Raw genomic sequence first — 23,848 nt, forward strand, 5'->3', positions numbered from 1 at the left:
CCGACAATGACAAACAATAATAAGAAGAAAGTTTTCCTTGTCCGCCTTCACCGGGCTCACAAACACTTAGGTCAGGTTCCCTCTGGCTCCTCTTCCTCTCGCCGGGGTTAAGCCACTCTCATCCTCAGCCCTGCCCCTCGTCCCCGCCCCCTTCAACAACTGCAGCCACGCCCCTCACTGCCTCGCCCCGCCCCCGCGGCGACGTCACCTCCGGCCGACCAGCTTCCCCAACTCCCTCTGGCTCCCGCCTTCGCCCGCTTCCGGTCGTCGTCGTCGCCGCTGCTGCCGCTGCTGTTGCTGCTGAGGCTGCTGGCTGAGGCCGGAGGATCGGGCGGCGGCGGCGGCGGCGGCTGAGAGGGCGGCGGCGGGAGCGGAGCGGGACGAGGAAACGAGGGGAAGCGAGCGAGGAGCGCGCAGAGCGCGCTTTTCCGTCCGCCTGAGGAGCCGAAGCAGCCCCGGCCCCGCCGCCGCCGCCTGCCCGCCGGACAAAGCCGAGAGCCCGCGCCCACAGCCATGTCCTCGTCAGCCGGCAGCGGCCACCAGCCCAGCCAGAGCCGTGCCATCCCCACCCGCACCGTGGCCATCAGCGACGCCACGCAGCTACCTCATGACTATTGCACCACGCCCGGGGGGACGCTCTTCTCCACCACACCGGGAGGTGAGCGCCGGCCAGCCGTCCACCGCGCCCGGTGTCCCGCCGCGGTCCTCTAACTCCTCGGCGCCTTGGTGCCCGGCCGCTTCGCCCCCGCCCCCAGCTCCACCGAAGCCCCGGGGACGCTGCCCTTGGGCCCGCCCGAGCGTTCGGGACCCTTTACTTCGTGTTCTGTCTTGCCCGCAGCTCGAGTCGGCGCGCGCCCCACTCGGGAATGTGGCTGTCCTGTCGCGAAAAAGAGCTCTTGTTTCCGCTTCGTGGCAGGGTTACGCATTCGACCCAGTTTTCTCTCTCCTCTCTGCCTCCTTCCCGGGCGGATTTGGCTCCACTTGGCCTTGCATTACACTCTGCATTGCCTGTCTCTTGCATATTGTGCAAATTAATGCTTGATTTTGGAGCTGGCTCCGGGCCTTTTTAAAAAAGAACTTTGGGAGAGGAATTCGGCCCTGGGATTCTGCGATGGCTTGTTTTTGCTGCTTTTAGAACACCGGGAGGAGGCTGGAATGCGGAGTCTGGAAGCCTCGCCCAGCGTTATCCCGCTTTGACAGCATTGTTTACTTTGCTGGACGAGGCCCCACGGGTGAGGGGAGTCCCCAGGCCGGGAGGAGAGAGCGATAAAATAAAGCTCAAGTAATAGCCAAGGGAAAGTAGGTGGGGGTGGTAGGGCGCTGACAGCCTTAAGTTAGGGTGTCTTTCGGCAGCGACGCCTTTGGAAATGGATTGAAGGACCTTTGTCAAGGACACCCCATTTGGGTGGAGTGGTTGCTTGATCCTGTGGAAGGGGCTAGAGAGAGGCAATCCAGAGAGAGGGTGGTTTCCTGGCATTGCTTTTCGAAGCATGACCAGGAACTGTTTACAAATAAGTAATACTGGGGTAGAGGTGAAGCTTGGTCACGGGAAGAGAGCTCAAAGGTTGTCTGTGCCCTAACTGGGCTGTCCTCCAGAGGGAGGAGCCTGGAAAGCGATTTTGAGGAGCCTTATTGAAGGGAACGGGGCCTCCTTTTTAACTTCAGAACTTTGTCTTCTTTTGGTGCTGGGGTGGCCTCTTGCTAGAGGGTGGGGACTTCGCAGCTCCTGCGGTCTAGAGGATTGCTAGCCTTGTTCCTGTGGGCAGGGCTCAGGAGCTGTACTACAACCAATCCGGTGCAGTTAGGCCTGGACCATCCTTAAATCAGTTGCACAATAGCAAGGCTTGTGGAGTAAGGAGACCTTCTTGCCAACACCAAGGGATAAAATCTAGGAGGGAGCTTTACAGAGAAATTCAACCAGGCCGCTGGGGGAGGTGGGGGGGGGGGGGAAGGGCTGCCTTGGAAGGCTTTTTAAATGACCCAGGCAGAAGTTCATTAATATATATGGAGAGCTGGGTTTAAGGAAATGTTAACTTTGCAGAATAGTGGAGTTCTTAGGTGGCTTAACTCATGGAAGAAATCTTCCCCCCGGTATGATCAGTTGAAGACCAACCCGTGTTTGAGCATGGTACAGGGTCTCACTCTGTCGCCCAGGCTGGAGTACAGTGGCACGACCTCGGCTCACTGCATTCTCTACTTCTTGGGCTCAAGCGATCCTCCCACCTCAGCCTTCTGAGTAGCTGGGACCACAGGCACGTGCCACCACGCCTGGCTAATTTTTTTGTATTGTTGGTAGAGTCTGGGTTTCTCCGTGTTGCCCAGGCTGGTCCTGGGCTCGAGTTATTCGCTCCGTCAGCCTCCCAAAGTGCTGGGATTACAGGCGTGAGCCACTGCAAGATCTTGCTTTTTAATCCTGAAAAATTTTGGCAGACCAGAATCTGCTCCATATAAGAGTTGTCTCGAACTTGAACTGATAGCTTTTAAGAAATAGATGCTGTTTTCCGAGGTGATGGAAAGGGATTTATAACTTCTTCCAGAATTCTTTGTGGTATTGCTCGGTATATGCCTGTGCTTCCAGCAGTTCAGAACACGTCATAGTAACAACTGCACTCAGCTATAATTTATTTGGGAAAGGAACTAAACTTTCAGCTATAAATCCCCTGAGGGAAGAGCCACCTAGACACGTTTTTGGCTTATGTCAAATAGTCAAGCTACCATGCTTTTAAAAACAAGGGCATAGTCTTTAAGCGTTGCTTCAAAGATAGAAGCCTGTCTCATAGCCTGGATTAGTTCTTAAAGTGCTTGCAAAGATTCTGCCAGAAATACTGATTCATTACCCCTCCTCCTAACACACTCAATCACTGTTTTCTCAAATATCACTTCCCCCCAAATTGTTTCTACACACAGTTTTTTGTTTTTGATTTAAATACTTGTCATCTTGGCTCTTCTTTAATGTTGAGCAGTATTTATTGGGAGAGCCCATCATAATCTTTGGATTTGTTTATTTATTTATTTATTTTTGGAGACAGAGTCTCGTTCTGTAGCCTAGGCTGGAGTGCAGTGGCGCAATCTCGGCTCACTGCAAGCTCTGCCTTCCGGGTTCACGCCATTCTCCTGCCTCAGCCTCCCGAGTAGCTGGGACTACAGGCGCCCACCACCATGTCCAGCTAATTTTTTGTATTTTTAGTAGAGGTGGGGTTTCACCATGTTAGCCACGATGGTCTCGATCTTCTGACCTCGTGATCCGCCCGCCTCGGCCTCCCAAAGTGCTGGGAGTACAGGCGTGAGCCACCGCGCCTGGCCGTAATCTTTGGGCTTTTAACATGAGGGCTTATTTAATATCTTTATAAGGACATGGTACCGTTGCAGTTGGATTTAATCACTATTACAGCAATGAATACTGTGTAGGTGTTCTTTACTTACTGATTGAACTTCCCCCTCTGATGGTTTGTGTATCTCTAATGCTACATTCATCTTCCTCTCATCATGTAATTTTATTTCCCTCAACCAGGGTGCAATAGTTTGTTATCTGGCCACCTCCAGACGCCTGGATTAATATGGTTAGGTATCGTTAGTAAATTTTGTGTGCCCAGGGGAGTAGTTCGCACAAAAGGGGACAACAGACAAAAGTAGGAAATACAGTCCTTGGTCTGAACAGGTTTAAATTCTTGATTTGGGGGTAGGGGCAGACAGATAAGATTTTTAGTTCTAGAAGAGTAGAGTCAAGTGCTAACATATATTTCAGACTTGAAAACATTTAGAAAAATGAGTGGTAGGCTTGTATTGGAAATCTCTATTTAGTGGTAAGGGAGGGAATTAACATTTCCTGCTTCAAACTTCTGGAAACCTTCTGGAGGGTCACATACATGTCAGAGCATTCCAGCATAACAACAGTTGATGGACCGAATGCCCTAAATGATCAGACTGAGCAGGGACATTCACAGCATAGCAAACTTAGAGTTTCTCCCAGTCCTTTATTCACTGGAGATCAGAGGAGATACAGCTTACCCTTGAGGTTTCTCGAAATTGCCTTGCTGTGGTTTGGGAAGTGAGAAGTGGGTGAAAACACACTTGCTGTAACCTCTTGGATTTCTTATATTGCTAGAAGAGTACCCTTTCTCATTACGAAGGAAGAGGAAACTTTTTGTTGGGCAAATTCCAGGCCAAAAAAAAAGCTCTTGGATTTTATTTTTTATTTTTTATCTGCCTGTGGAGGAGTGGGGATGATATTTGGTTCTTCCATTGAGAAGCTACCTCTGCCCTCAAAGGAAGGTAAAGTTACTATAGTTGGCTCCACTTTTAATAACACTAGTGATCTGGAAGAAACCTAATGCTTTCATTTTATTATTGAGAGAAACTGGGACCCAGAGAAGTTAAGTAACTTGTTAGTATTAAACAGCTAATTATTTATTGTCTGTGGGTCCCTCAAATTTAGTATCCTGATGACTATTCCAGTTTTTTTCCTCCACTGTTTTCTTTTTTTTTTTGAGACGGAGTCTCGCTCTGTCACCCAGGTTGGAGTGCAGTGGCACAATCTCGGCTCACTGCAAGTTCCGCCTCCCAGGTTCACGCCATTCTCCTGCCTCAGCCTCTCCGAGTAGCTGGGACTACAGGCGCCTGCCACCACGCCCGGCTAATTTTTTGTATTTTTAGTAGAGACGGGGTTTCACCGTGGTCTCGATCTCCTGACCTCGTGATCCACCCGCCTCGGCCTCCCAAAGTGCTGGGATTACAAGCGTGAGCCAGCGCGCCTGGCTCCTCCACTGTTTTGAGATGCTTATCTTACTAGGAAAGGAAGTTTGCAGACATTTAAAGAGACTTTTCTACCTCTGGAATGCTAGCTACTATGATTCTTTCCGCTACCTTATTTCCTTTCTAGGTGCTGAACTGCCGCCCTTTTAGAAGAGTTGTTTTGCTCTGGGGAATGAGCAGAAACATAGATACCTCTTTTACCCTTTCTCTTTGCCTTTCTTTTCCTGCACAGAGTTCTCATCACCCATGGAAACGTATGCTGTTACCATAACAAGGGCAACAGAGGGGAACTAACTGTGATGGTCTGAAATTTTGTCTGGGCTGTAGCTCTTCCTTTCTGCCTCTTGGATGGTTGATATGATTGGTTCACTGGGACAGAATGTCATAAAGGCCTTGGATGGGTTTGGAAAAAAGGAGAAAGCAGGAAGAAGGGAAAATAATCCACTTGGAGTGAACTATACCAAAATAAAGAGTATCGGGGGTGAAGGGAGCTGCTTTTTTTTTTTTTTTTTTTTTTTCTTTCTTTGAGACGGAGTTTCACTCTTGTTGCCCAGGCTGGAGTGTAATGGCACCATCTTGGCTCACCGCAACCTCCGCCTCCTGGCTTCAAGTGATTCTCCTGCCTCAGCCTCCTGAGTAGCTGGGATTACAGGCGCCCACCACCACGCCTGGCTGATTTTTGTATTTTTAGTAGAGATGGGGTTTCACCATGTTGGCCAGGCTGGTCTCAAATTCCTGACCTCAAGTGATCCGCCCACCTCGGCCTCCCAAAGCGCTGGGATTGAAACACCATGCCCAGCCCTGTTTCTTTTGTTAAGATGAAAATTGTCTCTGTTGGTTTATTAGTACTTCAGGGATTTGATGGTTGTGCACACTGAATGTGGTTTGGCCACCACCCGTCTCCCTGAAGAATACAGAGTTAGGCAGCTTTTAGTTTCCTCTGGATTATTTGCCATAGAGCTTTTCAGGAGTCTGTCTCTTCATCCAGAGTCTCCATGAAGAACAGATGTTTAAAACTGAAGTTCATTCATGAATGTTCTATAACTCAGTCAGTAAAACAGACCTTGTTCTACCTTCCTAAGTTGAAAGAATAAAAAGCAGAGAAAATGCTTTCTTTGTTAAGTCCTTTCTGTTTTTTCCTTTGTTATTTTCCCTTATGGGGGTGGGAGAGGGAGAGACAGGCTTAGACTTTTCTGAGTGCATTAGAAGCACTTGCTGCTTGTTCATCTTGTATCTGTTTCTCGTCTTTTGGTGGGCCCTTACATGAGACATAGCTGGAGAATTGTAAAGAATTCCTAGTAGAAAATTGAAGTTACATGCCAAATGCTTTGTTTCTTTTTTTAATTCAATGTCTAGGCTTGAAGGATACCTTCCTCCTCATGGTCCCTGCTGTCCTAGCAGTGTTGGTTTGTATGTATGTATTTATAAGATATTTTGTAAGCATCTTTTTTCTTAGTTCTTTATAATGGTTTTTTAATACACTATCTCTTGATGTTTTAAACATACGTAACAAAAATTTCCATTTTAGTCATTTTTAATTGTACAGCTCAGTGGGATTAAATATATTAACCTTGTTTTGCAACCATCACCACCATCCGTCTTCAGAACTTTTTTCATCTTCCTAAACTGAAACCTCATACCAATTAAACAATAACTTCCCATTAAGCACTACCACCGCAGACCCCGGCAACTAATCATCCTACTTTGTGTCTTCATGAATTTGACTACTCTAGGAATCTCAGTTAAGTGGAACCATGTAGTAATTGTCCTTTTGTAAATGAACATTCATCAGTGCTCATGCTTTTTTTTCTTGCCATTTTGCTTTTTTTTTTTTTTTTACATTTTTTTAATACCTATGAAAGCAACAAAGTTTTAAAAGTCATATAGTCTTATTGGCCATACAACAAAAAGCGACATTCCAATGCCCTATTCCTTCATCTCCATTTCCACTCTCAGAGAAACCATTTTAAACTCATTTAGCTAATGTGCACTGCAGCCTTGACCTCCTGGGCTCAGCCTCCTGGGATCATAGGAGTGCCACCAAGCACGGCTAATTTTTAAAATTTTTGTAGAGATGATTTCTCACCGTGTTTCCCAAGCTGGTCTTAAACTCCTGGGCTCAGATGATCCTCTCGCCTCAGCCTCCCAAAGTGCTGTGATTATAGGTGTGAGCCCCTATGCCCAGCCTCTTTCTTAGTTTGGGATATTAACAATTCATTTTCTGCTATGGAAGTTGAGGATTTAGTTGCTATGTACACCCTTCTCCCAATGTATATACTTCTGTCTCCTATCCTCTTAATTTAACTTTTTTTTTAACCCTTTTTGGTTAAACTAATATGTATGTAATCTTTACTAAATTTAGGTAAATATTGAATGCAGATGTGGCTGACATTGTTGGTTTCCTGCTCAATAGCCATTCCCTCTTCTTGCTTGCTGCCAGATTCCCTCATTTTTTTAAATGGCAAGGTGCTAAACCCCAGGATATAGACCATGACAGCTCTAAGTCAGTCATAGTTTCCCCAGTGTTTGGTCTGGTGGGCATCTGAACCAGTTCTGGCCAAATGAGATATAAAGGAAGTCTGCTGATGGCTTCTGAGATTTTCCCCTCCAACGGAGAAAGTCCCAGGAGGAAAGCCCTGTTTGACTTCATGTTCTCCTTTCCTGCTTGGAACTCTATTTTATGAGGATGTAGGTCCATCTCAGCCTTTTTGGAGGGTTTATAGGCAAGTTACTTAATGTTTCATTCTCCAGGCTATTTGCATGAGTAAATGCTTAATTCTAATTCTGGAAGCAGACTTAGTTAAACAGAATTTTATGATGGCAGGGGAGTGGCGGGGGGGGTGACTCCCTGTAAAAATATAGTTAACAACTACCCTGTAAGTTAACCATGTTATGATGGACTTTCTTTGTGTGGTTTTATTTCAGCTTACATAATTTCTTAAGTATATAGCTTAATGCATGGATTATTAATCATTTAAACTAAGGTACTTGGTATTGAAAGAGGCCCTTATGCTTGAATGACCTTGTTTCTATACTAGCCATCTTGGCAAACATAACTTTGGGCTTTATTCATTGACCTTGTTGTTTTCTGCAGTTTGACAGTCACTGGTTTTTAGATTCAAAGGTAGATAGGGTTTTTTCCCCCCTCTCTATCAAAGGGACTCAGTTTTACTCTCATATTTCCCTAGTAATGTTAAATCTAGAAAGTCCTGGATGAAAGTATTAGATTTATCCTAATATCTGGTCACTAAGGGATGAAAAATTTATAAATAGCTAATGTTAACCTAGATCTAAAGCTTCCTATTCTGAAATCCAAACATGGAGACTGAGAAAAATATGTACATTTTTTAAACAAAATAGAAAAATGAAACTTCAACAATGTAAAAGAGTGTAAAATGCCAATAGACAGCCACTTTCAACAGTTTCTGTTTACAGTGCTTTTGCTGGCTACCATTTTTGCTGTAAATAATACATGTATACTGTGATTTCTTTAACATTAGACAATACTGTTAACTCCCCATTATGAAAGATGAGGAATCTAAGATACTTTTATTACTTTCTGTCTCTCGTTTCTCATCCTCTCTCCATTTACTAATTTCTATAAATCGTATTATCATTTTTGGATCCTCTAGTAGTTATCTTTAAAGCTCTAAATAATATGTGTCTCAACCTGTCAACTTAGCTCTCCACTGTATAAAAATACACCATTCACCTGTCCTCTTGCCTTTACTTTGCTGGTATGTAACCTCATTATTTTTATAATATCAGGGTTTGTGGGCAGGCATGGTGGCTTACACCTATAATCCCAACACTTTGTGAGGCCAAGGCAGGAGAACTGCTTGAGCCCAGGAGTTTGAGACCAGTCAGGGCAACATAGTGAGACCCCATCTCTACAAAATATAAAATTAGTTGGACTGTAGTCCCAGCTACTTGGGAGGCTAAGGTGGGAGGATCGCCTGAACCCAGGAGGTCGAGGTTGCAGTAAGCCGTGATCGTGCCACTGCACTAAAGCCTGGGTGATAGAGCAAGACCCTGACTCTCAAAAAAAAAAAAAAAAAAAAAAAAAGTCAGAATTTGTAACATTTACGTACTCTTCCTTAACTGTAATTCTTCTATGCTTTTACTGTAGTTTGATTATAAACATTGAAAATCGAACAGCATATACAAGGTTGTGATTTTTTTTTCATAACTTTCCAATATAAGACTAAGGAGCATGATTCTTTTCATAGAGAAGGAGTGGAAAATTGTTTTTTATTTTTTGTAACACTCCATCAATTGATCACAATCATGCCCCATTTTGATACTGTGTTATATGAGCTATGGATTTTTTGTGTAGTCTGTTTTCCATCTTCAGTAGCTTAAGGTTAACTTGTTTCTAGTTACTTACGGCTGTATTGGTTGACATTAAATTGAGCTGACATAGCGTTGGAGGGAGTCTGGGTGAAATGTGAATTGCTAGGAAGTCCTTGCTTCAGAAGATGTACATCTGTGCATGCATATGTATAAGAAACCTTAAATATTTTAGATTTTTTAATAGATTGACTTGGAATTGATGTAAGTTTATAGTAAACATAATATTCAATAAAGGAAATAAAGGGTTTTTTCCTGCTATTTTATCCATGGTTGAATCTTAATTTTTTTTCTTTGAATAATTTTGGTTTTTTAAAAGGTCAGTTTCTTTTGAATTACACCCTAAAATCATTAGTGATTAACAAGCTGATTTCGTATTTTTGCTTTATACCCACTACAATTAAATTTTTTTTAGCTTGCAGAAATTACTAAAATTCAGAAACTTATAAGTACTATACTTTCATAGTCATATTTTCCCTGGCTGTATTTGAGAACATTTACAGCATTAAGACGCTAGTTCTTCAGTGTGTCTTGTTGTCTGAATTATTTACTGTGTTGGCTTTCAAAATCAAACATATCTTAGGAATGCATTAAAAAACTATTAGAAATAATAGGTGAGTTTGCCAAGGTTGCAAGATAAAAGAGCCATATAGAAAAACCTGTTCTTGGCCCAGCACAGTGGCTCACGCCTGTAATCCTAGCACTTTGGGAGGCCAAGGCTTGCAGATCACTTGAGGTCAGGAGTTCAAGACCAGCCTGGCCAACATGGTGAAACCCCATCTCTACTAAAAATACAAAAATTAGCTGGGCGAGGCCGGGTGCCGGTGGCTCACGCCTATAATCCCAGCACTTTGGGAGGCCGAGGTGGGCAGATCACGAGGTCAAGAGGTGGAGACCATCCTAGCCAACACTGTGAAACCCTGTGTCTACTAAAAATACAAAAATTAGCTGGGCGTGGTGGCGTGCACCTGTAGTCCCAGCTACTCAGGAGGCTGAGGCAGGAGAATTGCTTGAACCCAGGAGGCGGAGGTTGCAGTGAGCCGAGATTGCGCCACTGCACTCCAGCCTGGGCGACAGTGCGAGACTCTGTCTCAAAAAAAAAATTAGCTGGGCGAGGTGGCGGGCACGTGTAGTCCCAGCTACTCGGGAGGCTGAGGCAGGAGAATGGCGTGAACCCAGAGGGTGGAGGTTGCAGTGAGCTGAGATCATGCCCTGCACTCCAGCCTGGGCAACAGAGGGAAACTCCATCTCAAAAACAAAAACAAAACTGGTCATGCTTGTTATCCCATCATTTTGGAAGGCTGAGGTGGGCAGATGGCTTGAGCCCAGGAATTCAAGACCAGCCTGGGCAACATGGTGAAACCCTGTCTCTACAAAAAATACAAAAATAATTTTTTTCTGGGTGACGTGTGCCTGTAGTCCCAACTGCTAAGGAGGCTGAGGCAGGAGGACCGCTTGAGCCCAGGAGGTGTAGGTTGCAGTGAGCCAAGATTGCACTTCTGCCCTCTAGCTTGGATGACAGAGCAAGACCCTCTCTCAAAAAAAAAAAAAAAAAAAAAAAAAAAAAAAGGCCGGGCACGGTGGCTCACGCTTGTAATCCCAGCACTTTGGGAGGCCGAGGTGGGCAGATCACGAGGTCAGGAGATCAAGACCACGGTGAAACCCCGTCTCTACTAAAAATACAAAAAAAAAAAAAAAAAATTAGCCGGGCATGGTGGCAGGCGCCTGTAGTCCCAGCTACTCGGAGAGGCTGAGGCAGGAGAATGGCGTGAACCCGGGAGGCGGAGCTTGCAGTGAGCCGAGATTGCGCCACTGCACTCCAGCCTGGGCGACAGAGCGAGACTCCGTCTTAAAAAAAAAAAAAAAAAAGAAAAAGCAATCCCATTTACAATAGCATGAAAACAATTTGATAGGAATAAATTTAGTCACAAAGCATAAAACCTTTACTCTGGAAACTACAAAACATTGTTGAAAGAAATTAAAGAAGACCCAAATAAGTGGAAAGACATTTAGTGGTCATGGATCAGAAGACTTAATATTGTTAAGATGGTAGTACTCCACAAATTGACCTTCACATTCAGCACAGTCCCTATCATAATCTCAGCTGGCTTGTATGACAAGCTGACAAAATTCATATGGAACTTTAAGGGACCTAAAGTATCCAGAACAATCTTGAAAAAGAACTAAGTTGGAGGACTTACACTTCGTGGTTTCAAAACTTATTACAAAGCAAGACAGTGGGGTACTAGCATGTGGATAGACATACAGATCAATGGAATAAAATTGAGAGTCCAGAAATAAACCCTCACAATAATGGCCCATTGATCTTCAACAAGGGTGCCAAGACAATTCTGTGGAAAAAGAACAGTTTTCAACAGATAGTGCTGATACAAGTGGATATGCACACAGAAAAACTGAAGGCGGACCAGATGGCTCAAAGACCTAAATGTCAGAGCAAAAGCTATTAATGTACAACCTTTAGAAGAAGACAGAGGCAAATCTTTATGACCTTGGATTAGGCAGTGGCCTAAGATATGACTCCAAAAGCACAAACAAAAGAAAAAAAAAACATACATTGGACATCATGAAAATTAAGAACTTTTGTGCTTCGAAGATCATGAAGAAAATGAAAAGATAACCCACAGATTAGGAGAAAATATTTGCAATCACAGATTTATATCCAGAATAAAGAACTATCATAATTTAGTAATAAAGACAACCCATTGAAAAATGGGTAAAGGTTCGGAATAGACAGTTTCATCAAAAGAAGATATGTGGTGGAATGGCCTGTTAAGTACATGAAAACAGTATGTTCCACATAATTAGCCATCAGGGAAATGCAAATTAAGATCAAACCACAGTGAGAAACCACTTCATATCTGCTAATGTTGGCTACAATATATAAAAATTAGAACTCTTACACACTGCTGATGGGAATGTAAAATGGTACAACCACTTTGAAAAACAGGCAGTTCTGGCCAGGCGTGGTGGCTCACGCCGGTAATCCCAACACTTTGGGAGGCTGAGTCGGGCAGATCACGAGGTCAAGAGATGGAGACCATCCTAGCCGACATGGTGAAACCCTGTCTCTACTAGAAATACAAAAATTAGCCCGGCCTGGTAGTGTGCACCTGTAGTCCCAGGTACTTGGGAGGCTGAGGCAGGAGAATCGCTTGAACCCAGGAGGCGGAGGTTGCAGTGAGCCAAGATCACGCGGCTGTACTCCAGCCTGGTGACAGAGCGAGACTGTCTCAAAAAACAAACAAAAAAAACAGACAATTATTCAAAGGGTTAAAGGTAGAGTTACCATATGACCCAGTAGTTCTATCTTGTTTTATTTTTTATTTATTTATTTTTTTGAGACAGGGTCTCACTCTGTCATCTAAGCTGAGTGCAGTGGTGCAATCATGGCTCACTGTAACCTCCCATCTCCTGGGCTTAAGTGATCCTCCCACCCCAGCCTCCCCAGCAGCTGGGACTACAGGCATGCAACACCACGCCTGGCTAATTTTTGTATTTTTTTTTAAGAGACGGGATTTTGCCATGTTGCCCAGGCTGGTCTTGAACTCCTGAGCTCAAGTAATCCACACACGTTGGCCTCCCAAAGTGCTGGGATTATAGCTGTGAGCCATCATGCCTGGCTAATTCCACTTTTTTAGTTTAGTATATACCCAAGAGAATGGAAATGTGTTCACACGAAAACTTGTACGTGAATGTTATTCATAATAGATAAAAAGTGGAAGCAACCCATTTATCAGTTGATGGACTGTTGTTTTTATCGACTTACCAGTCCATCAACTGATAAATTGATAAAGTGCGATATATACATACAATGAAATATTTGGTAATGAAAAAGAAATGAAGTACTGATAAATGCTACAACATAAACGAACTTTGAAGACATTATGAAAGTGAAAGAAGCAGTCACAAAAGACCATATATTGTATGATTCCATTTATATGAAATGGCCAGAATAGGTAAAACCATATAGAGACAGAAAGTAGATTAGTGGTTGCCTAGGGTCAGGATGTGGGGAGATCAGGTGGCATCTAAGGGGTTAGGGGAGGTTATGGGGCTAATGAAAGGGTTCTAAAATTGATTATGGTGATGACTGTACAGTCCTGTGAATCAGCTAAAACTATTGAATTATACACTGTAAGTGGATGAATTGTAAATGAATGCTATTTCAATAAACTTGTAAAATACCGTGTCTTATCAGCTCTTTAAGGTCATAGAGGTTCTTCAGAGTTTCTCTTATACCTCACACATTTAGGCAGAATCTCTAATACCTATATCCTAGTTGGTTTAATTGCAATTCTTTAATGTATGTGTTGTTGCTGATACATAATTTAGAAAGCTTGCTTCTGTGCTGTGCTTTTTTCACCACCTCATCTCCACAATTTCCAAGCTTGATGTACTACAGAAGTAAGAATAATCTTGTTCCAATTTGCAAGTTGACTCATCTGACAGTGAAACCGCACCCTTCTGAAATCTAATCATGAACAAAAGTGGGGTAACTCAAACAGATAGGCAAAATCCATCGATAAAGCTCCTTCCCTTTGTTCATTGGAAGGCCATCAGACCCCCTTTCACCCTATTTGCCCTTATTTTACGTAGCATGCTAATAAGCAAGTTGCTGATTTCCAAATCCACCAGACTAGGAACACCAAGTTAGAAAGGGTGTTAAGGGTGTGCTATACAGATTGAATTATGTCTCCCCAAAATTCTTATGTTGAAACCTTAATTCCCAACATGATGGTATTAGGAGGTGGTGCCTTTGGGAGTTAATTAGGTTCAGTTGAGGTCATAAAGGTGGGACCGTCATGATGGGATTCGTGCCCTAATAAGATGGAACACCATAGAGTTGTGGCCCCCTTACCCCAATTTAAGGGACACAAAGAGAAGGCAGCTACCTACAAGCCAGGAAGAGAGCCCTCACCAGAAACGATCCATGCTGGCATCTTAGTGTTGGACTTCTAGCCTCCAGAACTATGAGACAATTTCTGTTGTTTTAAGTTGTGCAGTCTGTGGTATTTTGTTATGGCAGCCTAAGCTGACTGAGTCATAGTAGTAGCCTGGAAAAAAGGTAGCTCTTAGTCTAAGGAGACAAGGGCACTGTGGGGAAAGGGTGCAACAGCACAACCTTGACCATCTGAACTCTGTATAGTGATGTTCAGCTGTACAGAGCACCAACTTGATAGGGCTTGAGACTTCTTAGGTCATAACATAGTATAATAAACAATTGTCATAATAATGACTGTGATTCATCAAGAGGGTTGAATCGTTTTCTGTTGAAGGCCATAAAGGAATTTAAATCTGCATTAGAAGTATTTCCATTCAAGATAATTGAAATTGTTTACCCTTTGAAAGTTGAACTAAGTTTTACGCTACCCAGAATACCTTGTTCCTCATAATTTCTAGATGCCTTTTTGAGTGCTACTCTAGTTTTGTTTTTCAAAGCAAAGAGTTTGAAGGTAAGTTTCTACTTTCCTTGTCCTAAAATTATATTTGATTTACATTTTGAGGCAGGATCTTGCTCTGTTGCCCAGGCTGGAGTGCAGAGGTGCAATCATAGCTCACTGTAGCCTCGAACTCCTGGACGCAAGCTATTCTCCTGGCTCAACCTCCGAGTAGTAGGGACTTCAGACCAACAGTACCTCACTTGGCTCTTTTTAAAATAATTTTTTTAGAGACAGGGTCTCACTATGTGGCCCAGACTGGACTCAGACTCTTGGGCTCAAGCAGTCCTCCTGCCTTGGACTCCCAAAGTGTTGGAATTACAGGCATGAGCCACCATGCCCAGGCTCTCTTGTCTTTTTGATAATAGCCATCCTAAGAGATGTGAAGTGATATCTCATCATGGTTTTGATTTGCATTTCCTTGATGATTAGTGATGTCGAGCACCTTTTCATGTACCTGTTGACCATTTGTAAGCAGCACGTTTCCATAACTGTTTATCAGTTAAAGTGTACTCTTCAGAACTACTGTTTTTAAAACATTCAGGTAACCGGCCGGGTGCGGTGGCTCACGCTTGTAATCCCAGCACTTGGGAGGCCGAGGCGGGCGGATCACGAGGTCAGGAGATCGAGACCACGGTGAAACCCCGTCTCTACTAAAAATACAAAAAATTAGCCGGGCGTGGTGGCAGGCGCCTGTAGTCCCAGCTACTCGGTAGGCTGAGGCAGGAGAATGGCGTGAACCCGGGAGGCAGAGCTTGCAGTGAGCCGAGATTGCGCCACTGCACTCTAGCCTGGGCGACACAGCGAGACTCCGTCTCAAAAAAATAAAATAAAATAAAACATTCAGGTAGCACTTAACTGGTAAGCAGATTGTTTTGTAGAATAGAGAGGGGCTGCCAGTTTCACCTTTGACTATAGCTGTGAGAAGAATGTCAGTCTCAGTCCTTCTTTGGAAAGCCTTTAAAAGGGGCTGTTTATTTTTTCTCATACTTGTTTATTCTTTCATTTAAAACTTTTTTTTCTTAAAGATGTTAATGTTAGGGCCTAGGTCACATATAAATAAGACATAGCCCTGACATAAGAAACTCAAAGTCTATAAAGAGACAGATAAACAGGAGTCCTGTAATATATGATGTGTGTAAGATGGAGAGGAAGAACCCTTTAAAAAAGTGAGGGGTGGGGGTGGCTTCATAAAGGAAGTGATGGTTGGAGCTGAGTCTTGAAGGATCAGCAGGAGTGTCCCTGGCAGAAGAGAAAGGGCATTCCAGATGGCAGAGGAGCCTGTTTACAGGCAGGGAGGTTAGAGATTATGCTTTCGACTTGAATTGTAAAATCCTTAAAAGTTAGGATTACATGGGATTTAAATTAATTTCCTGGGTAGTATTATATGTTGATAACCCCTTAAATTGTTTCAAACTCCTTTTAACCCTGTTTTCCAGGAACTCGAATCATTTATGACAGAAAGTTTCTGTTGGATCGTCGCAATTCTCCCATGGCTCAGACCCCACCCTGCCATCTGCCCAATATCCCAGGAGTCACTAGCCCTGGCACCTTAATTGAAGACTCCAAAGTAGAAGTAAACAATTTGAACAACTTGAACAATCACGACAGGAAACATGCAGTTGGTAAGAGAATGACAGTGTTGGAAACCTAGAGCGTGGCTCTTGGAATTTGAATGTCTGTTTGCTGTAGGTTGAGAAGCTATTGATTCTTCAGTTTTGTTTTGTTTTTTTTTTGTTGTTTGTTTTGTTTTTTTTTTTTTGAGACACAGTCTCATTCTGTCACTGAGGCTGGAGTGCAGTGGCACAATCTCAGCACACTGCAACCTCTGCCTCCTGGGTTCAAGCGATTCTCCTGCCTCAGCCTCCCAAGTAGCGGGGATTACAGGCGCCTGCCACCACGCCTGGCTAATTTTTGTATTTTTTAGTAGAGACAGGGTTTTGCCATGTTGCTCAGGCTGTTCTTGAACTCCTGACCTCAGGTGATCCGCCCGCCTCAGCCTCCCAAAGTGCTAGGATTACAGGTGTGAGCCACTGTGCCTGGCCAATTCTTCAGTTAATAACTAATGTTCAGTTATATGTCTCTAAGGTTTCCCTCCTCCTCCAAAGGTTTCTTGAAATGCTCTGAAAACCCTGAGTTCTAAATCATAAATCTGATGTAGTTGGTGGGAGAAAAGAATCCAGAATCAGGATGATAAACCCAAAAAATGACTCCTTGAACCATGCCTTAAGGACTGCCTGGCCTAGGCTTCATTGGACTAAGGATAACACACACAGAAAACAAAACAGTTTCATAGCCCCCATTTCCATCACCCTCAGGCAAATAGACCTTGTTTCTTTTTTTTTTTTTTTTTTTTTTTGAGATGGAGTCTTGCTCTGTTGCCCAGGCTGGAGTGCAGTGGCATGATCTCGGCTCACTGCAAGCTCTGGTTCCCGGGTTCACATCATTTTCCTGCCTCAGCCTCCCAAGTAGCTGGGGCTACAGGCGCCTGCCACCACGCCCGGCTAATTTTTTGTATTTTTTAGTAGAGACGGGGTTTCACCATGTTAGCCAGGATGGTCTCGGTCGCCTGACCTGGTGATCCGCCCGCCTCAGCCTCCCAAAGTGCTGGGATTACAGGCATGAGCCACTGTGCCCGGCCAACCTTGTTTCTTATATGAATTTCTTTTATATGGTGTGAGGAAAAGCAGTATGGTTTATTTCCTCTTTTCCAGAACTGCCTTTAAGGTTTACCTAAATTACCCCTCCTCCAACACATTCTTTTATTCTTTATCACTGTAGAAGCAGAATGGTGTGGTAGGAGTGGCCAGCTCCTGAAATACTCCTCAGGGACTGCACTTGGTGACCCCTAGATGTGGGCCAGCATTCCGCTTTGTCATATTTCAGATGAGTTTTTTAATGGACAAAGTGTTAGTTTGGAGCAGGGCCAAAGTCCAAAGCCTCCAGAAGAATGTGCTCCCCTGAGAGATGGCAAAGAGCTCCCCAAGAGCTGCTGTTCAGTCATCCTGAAGACAGAGGGACAATGGGGATGTTTTCACTTGTGTCCTTTTCCCCAAAACTTCTCTGCATGGGTGATGGGACTGCCATTCTTCTTTTTCAGATTAAGACCAGCCAAAGCAAAGCAGAGTAATTGTTTTAAGGCAGCAGAGAGTGGGACAGTTTGAATTACTTTTTGTCTCTCATATAGAGGGAATGACAGTTAAAGCAGTTATGCTTTTTTGTGTATGTGCTAAACTCTTCATTTTATTTGTCCTAACTAGGGGATGATGCTCAGTTTGAGATGGACATCTGACTCTCCTGCAAGGATTAGAAGAAAAGCAGCAACACTGATACTTGTGTGCACCTGATTTGGCCAATAGGATCAGCAGTGAAAAGACAGAAGAGGCAATACCAGCAGTCCCCATTACAGTCTCCACCTCCCCGTCTTCCTGTGGGTGCCAAATGATGGGAAGATGAGCTTCGTCTGACCATTTCTTCTCCCTGTCTCCTGTTGCCCTTTCCAGTTAAACAGGTTAGATTGAAAGCCCTTGCTGTATTTCTGTAGAGCTAAGCAGCCCTTAGAGGAAAACAGTTCAAGTCTGACTTTCCTAGTTGTATTTTTATTGAGAGCCACCCTCATACCCTGTAATTTTGTCCCAAATCAAATATCAACCTACCAACAACTGCCTGGCTGGGAAGTCTGGGGAAGGGATACAGAGCTTGGTGGGCCTAACACCATTCATATTCCTTACCCTCTGTCTCTCCTCCCTGTATCCCACCTATGGTTCAGTGTTGCAAGAGTCTGGGCTTGGAGTCTTTAAAACCAGCAGGGGGAAATGATAAAAAGAGAGTTGCTTTCCCTTTTACCTTGAGGTATTCGTCCCTTGGGACAGAGCACAGCTTGTGCAACTCTGGTAGCATTACCCTGTGACACTGTTTTGAGGTCCAATTCCTTTCTTTCCTCTGGGAGGAATGTCTTCTGTCTTTATAGTTCATCTTCCCATTCTTTTACTTAGTGCATTTGTGCAGATATTTTTAACTCTGTACATCAGAAGAGAGCCCTTGGTAACCAGTTTTGCTCTTCTCTGTACATCGGAAGAGAGCCCTTGGTAACCAGTTTTGGTCTTCTTCTGCCACTCTTCCCTGCTTGCATCTTGTTGCTGGCAGAGTCTTCTTGTACTTCAAGAAAGCAAAGTGATTTTGTCTGCTCCTAGAGCAGGTCCATACCAAGTAATAGAGGCACTTTAGCCTCCACTTGGTGGGTAAGGCCTGATCATAGTATTCTGTCAGATAATGCCTAAGAATGACCTCTGAAGAACGTTGACCCATTTGAGTACCCGGTCTCAGTCGTCATTTTTAAGTCCAGTGAGCATTGTGGTAGTTGTTCTTAGATTGCAGTTTCTTATGTTTTGAGTTTGAAGTTGATTTTCAGAATGTTCTTAGAAAAGAACTGCATTTTTTCCCTTTGTGGATCTGCTTTGTTTGGCTGCTGGGATAGATAAGCATGGGCTTAAAAAATGTGTTCCTCCCAGTTTTCTTTCCTTTCCTATTGTACTCTGAATTTCTCTCCCTACCTCCCTTACTTTCTTCCTCTCTCCTTCCTTTCCTTCCTTTTTCTCTACCAGGCCATTTTTCAAATTTACATCAAAGATACCTCAAGTGTTGGTATCTGAGAATATCTGTCACTCCTCTTATCTGAGAAGTGACCTTTTATTTTTAAGATGACTACAGACCTATTTTTAGATATGTTTTCAGTACAATTTTGAACAGCAACTTTTTAATTAAACATCTTCCAGTGTTAGGAAGTTGAGAAATGTTCATAGGCGAGTCTGCTGTTCTATGTCACCATCTTTTGTCTCCCTAGTCCCCCAGGAGCTCTTTCCTTTCCCCTCTAGTTTTGGGTGTGCATGTTTGGAGTTTGTAGTGGGTGGTTTGTAAAACTGGACCATTCTGCCTTGCTATGGGTTGTTCAAGAAAGCCTCATTCTTTTCTGTGACCCTTTCGCTTTTGCATTCACCCTCCTTCCCACCTACCTGTCCTGGGACTATTGAGCAGCATAATAATCCCGGGAAAATGATTCCCCTCATAGAAGACTAAAGCATCCATCCCCTCATAGTTAAGTAGCCACTGGTGTCCTGGGAATTTCTGGTTGGATTTGGTGCCCTGAACTTTTTTATTAAGAAATCAGATCCCAGGGTGAGAATAACAGGCCATTTGGCCAAGAAAGAAACCTGTTTGTTTTTCTTTTGAACTATGAAAAGACCCTGTTTGTGAATATATTTTAGAAAGAGAGGAAGGATGTCTGCAGAACTTTGTTCTGTTTTCTGCTACAAAAATGTGAATAGTTCAGAGTGAAAACCTTTTGTGATGGTTGATGTCTCAGGAATAAGCTGGATCTCCAATGTTTTGGGGATGCTTTGAGTCTCAAAAAAAATTGATAATCAGAAAAGTAATTTTTGTTTGTTTGTTTAATGTATCCCTGTTCTGTTTTTAATTAAACTCCAAGTCTCATTTTACATATTCTTGGAAAAACCTAAGTTGCGCTGTAATTTACATAAGAAGCATGCTCAGGACCTCTTTGTACCCTGGGGAGCCTGATTCTTTGGGAATGAAGCTTTTCATTCTTCATACACTGGCCTTGGCATCCTGTGGAATTTGACCCAACTAGCAGCTAGTCAGTCTGTCAGTGAGCAGAAGAGTGAACTCTTCTTGATCTTTATTGTTATGTGTGAAAACTTGGCTTCCTCACTGAACGGTGAGGAATGGATTTAAAGCATGAGCTTTAGTAGTATCAAGATGCCATTTTCCTTTTTCTTGCCGTCTTGGGGAGCTTCTGCATGTGACCCCCTAATCCGAAGGCATGTTTTTAGTATTTCTTGGGAGTGTCAGCTGTATAATGCAGCAGCTGTTCAATCCCTTACCCTTCTCTGCAAGGACTTCCTTACGGCTTGGTGCAGTTCTTTCCCGGAGGCCACCACTACTAGACAGTCTTTCTTTTATGGAGATAAGTTGGCATTTAAAAAATAATTTCACAAGGCATGAGATAAACTTCCAATAGATGATACCTTTGTGTCATGCCTCATGGAATTATTTTTAGAACAAGCCAGAGTCCATTGGGTGGTTTACCTCTGCATGTTTGGAGGGAACATCACAGATGAAACCCTTAATGAATAATGTGTCCTGGGTTTTTTAGAGAGAAGGAGCACTCTTCAGTTACCACTTTGAGACAGCTCTTAACATCTTAGTGACCATTTGTAGTTTTCTTTTTATGAGGAACCCATGCTTCTATACTTGTCGGGACAATCGATCTTAATGAGAAGTGACTTCCCTTCAAATTCCAACAGCAGACATGCATTGTCATAGTTCTGCCTTCTTTATAGTGTGGTTTATTGAGTTCAGCAGTTCTCATATTCTGTTTAAATAGGTACAGCATTTTCAAGGGCACAGATAACAGAGAAGCTGGCTTTCTAGGCGTTGGGCTTCCAAGCCAAGAGTTTTGTCCTTCCACCTGTATTAGTTATCTATTGCAGTGTAAAAAATTACCCTAAATTTAGTATGTTAAAATAGTAAACATTATCTGTCAGTTTCTGTGGGTTAAGAATTTGGGAGTAGTTTAACATGATGGTTCTGGCCCATGGTATCATGAAGTTACAGTCAAGATGTGAGCAGGGGCTGCAGTCAGCTGGAGCTGGAGAAACCACTTCCAAGTTCTCTCTTTGTGGCTGTTGGCAGGATGCCTCAGTTTCTTCCCATGTGGGTCTCTGCATAGGGCAGCATGAGTGTCCTCACACCATGACACCTGGCTTCTTCCTGAGCAGCTGATTCCAGAGATGGTGGGGCAGGGCCAGGAGAAAGCTGCAGTGCCTTTTAAGACATAGTCTTGGAAAGGACACACCGTCACTTCTTATCCTAGTTGTTAGAAGCAAGCCACTAAGTTCAGCCTGCACTCAAGGAGAGAGGAATTACACATACGTCGACCCCAATGGAGCAGTAGCAAAGAATTTATGGACATATCTTAAAAGCACCACACCCCAACTGAGGATGAAAGTAGGTCAACACGGAGGTAGGTTTAATCTAGATAAGCTGAAAGATAGATTGCTATCAAAAACAATTCTCCAAGATGTGCATAGCCAAACTGGGATAGAAGGCAAACTCCCCAAAGCTACCTGCTGGTTTTGAGAGGGATGGTAAGAAATGGCAATTCCCAGGAGTAGTAGAAAATAATATGCCTAACTACCAACAGCTCAAGTATGCTTATTTGCACATCCTAGACTTGGTGTCTGTAAGACTCATTTACCACTTTTATTTTCCTGTAGCTAGGAATGAACAAAAGAAACTGGGGCCTTCCAGCTGAGCCACTAAACCTGTCTTATTTGGAATGGGGATTGTCCAGCAAAGGGAGCAAACATGAATTAGATGTTAAGCTATTGAAGAAAAGAAAGCAATTCACGTTTAGGTGAAATAGGTGATGTTATCAGGAAGCCAGGTTCCCACCAAAGTCGGTGCTTGGTACCTGGTCTCTCCAGTCTCAACAGACTCAGGTCAGGTCTGTCACCCAGGAAGCAACCACTCAATAAAATAGGCAACATCTGAGAATTACAAATGTCTATTGCTCCTCTAAATCCAGTGCACAGGTTAACCCTGCATGCCCATTTCTTCCTGGGCTTCTTGATGGCAATGTGTTCTTAAATAACTGGTCTTGTGTTCACCCTGAAAACAAACTTACATGAAGTTTTTCATTTTAACACATTCTAGTGAATGACTACTATGTGTTTCTGGCACTCATTCCTAACCAAGTCTTTAGAGATTTCAGATGACCTTAAAGATGCAATATCTTTTTCTTTTTTTTTTTTTTCCCTGAGACAAGAGTTGTGCCCTGTCACCCAGGCTGGGGTGCTGGAGTGCAGCGGTGCGATCTCGGCTCACTGCAGCCTCTGCTTCCCAGGTTCAAGTGTTTCTCCTGCCTCAGCCTTCCGAGTAGCTGGGATTACAGGCATGCACCACCACGCCTGGCTAATTTTTATTTTTATATTTTTAGTAGAGATGGGGTTTCATCATGTTTGCCAGGCTGGTCTCGAACTCCTGGCCTCAAGTGATCTGCCCACCTCAGCCTCCCAAAGTGCTGGGATTACAGGCATGAGCCACCGCGCCTGGCCAAAGATGCAAATTTTTGTTTGGATTTATGCTCTGCCTCTTCCCAGCATTTTCTTATCTGTAGCCCTGCTTGCTTGGGAGTATACTTGGATAAGAAGTATTGCTGTTGAGGGAACTATAAGAAAAGGATACTTCTTCCAGAAGTAAAGAACTCATCTTTAGAGTACCTTTAAATGAATTTTGTTTTTCTTTCTTATTTTGAGGTGGATTGGTCTTCCCTTTTTTTGGGTTTCCAGCTCTTTGGGACTCTCAGACTTTACTTTTCCAGCTCAAACACCATTAGTTAAATTCCTTCATTTTCATTAGAATGCAGCCTGCTGAGTATGTGGGTTTCACTGCCGGAGTCCATCGTTTAGCCAGTGTACATAGAGGAACTGCTTCGAATCAAGGCAACTGATGAAGGGCTCAGCATGTTGGCAGCAATATCCCAGAGATTGAATCTATTTGCATTTTCCTCATCTAGGATAACAGCTGCTTGAAGCCAGGGCTCTTAGCCCTTTGCATTTCCCTTTAGAGAGGAAGCCACACTGCCTTTCTGTGTCTGGTTCAGAGCTATTCCTTCTTGGCATGTTTTCTGGACTACATGCACATGGGCAGCCATAGATTAATCTGCAAAACCTAGTCACTTACCTACCCATAATATCTGGGAAGGTGTGGTATTTGTTTTAAAGAAACATTGTTTCTTTGGGAGGGCAGGTTCTGTCTGGACTTTGAGGTGGACTTAGTTATCCCTACAGTTCTTTAACTCTCAGCTTTTAATAAAAGATGAAATCAGATATTGATGCAGTTGGGTCACAATTCTTTAGAATGCTTCTACCCCAGGGCCGCTTCCTGTTCCTAGTCATGGTTTTCCAGTTTAGTAGTGGAGTTTCTTGAGGCTAACTTACAGAAATTTCTAACTGAAAACTAAGAGTTATTGATACTTGTTTTTTTCAGTCAATCATTTACATCACCTATCCTACTCTCTGGAATTTAAATTTATTTCTCTAGGCTGGTCCTGGAAGTTGATAACCTTTTGGCAAAGCTTAGATTTAGGAGAAGGCTTATGAGTCCCTGTTCAGAGGGTCTGTGGATTCTCTTTGCTTATGGCTGTCTGCCTGCAGCCCTGGCAGACCATACTGTATGTCATGAATACCCAGTGGAAATATTACTGA

At 43.5% G+C, this 23,848-nt stretch overlaps 1 protein-coding gene across 1 annotated transcript; it reads left to right on the forward strand.

Moving 5' to 3' along the window:
- Positions 1-216: 216 nt before the first annotated feature.
- Positions 217-18,143, forward strand: EIF4EBP2 (eukaryotic translation initiation factor 4E binding protein 2). The gene is made up of 3 exons (XM_003271200.4): positions 217-658; positions 16,001-16,186; positions 17,822-18,143. Exons 1-3 carry the CDS (start codon positions 514-516, stop codon positions 17,851-17,853), a joined length of 363 nt encoding a protein of 120 aa, XP_003271248.1. The 5' UTR covers positions 217-513; the 3' UTR covers positions 17,854-18,143.
- The last annotated feature ends 5,705 nt before the right edge of the window (positions 18,144-23,848 follow it).

This window comes from Nomascus leucogenys, chromosome 18 (genome assembly GCF_006542625.1).
Source record: "Nomascus leucogenys isolate Asia chromosome 18, Asia_NLE_v1, whole genome shotgun sequence".
Taxonomy (NCBI): Eukaryota; Metazoa; Chordata; class Mammalia; order Primates; family Hylobatidae; genus Nomascus; species Nomascus leucogenys.

Excerpts from the sequence above, each read along its gene's own strand:
- EIF4EBP2 (XM_003271200.4), top strand. The coding sequence starts at position 514 with ATGTCCTCGTCAGCCGGCAGCGGCCACCAGCCCAGCCAGAGCCGTGCC. Across the intron at positions 659-16,000 it reads CTTCTCCACCACACCGGGAG|GAACTCGAATCATTTATGAC; the intron begins GTGAGCGCCGGC and ends CCTGTTTTCCAG. Across the intron at positions 16,187-17,821 it reads CGACAGGAAACATGCAGTTG|GGGATGATGCTCAGTTTGAG; the intron begins GTAAGAGAATGA and ends TGTCCTAACTAG.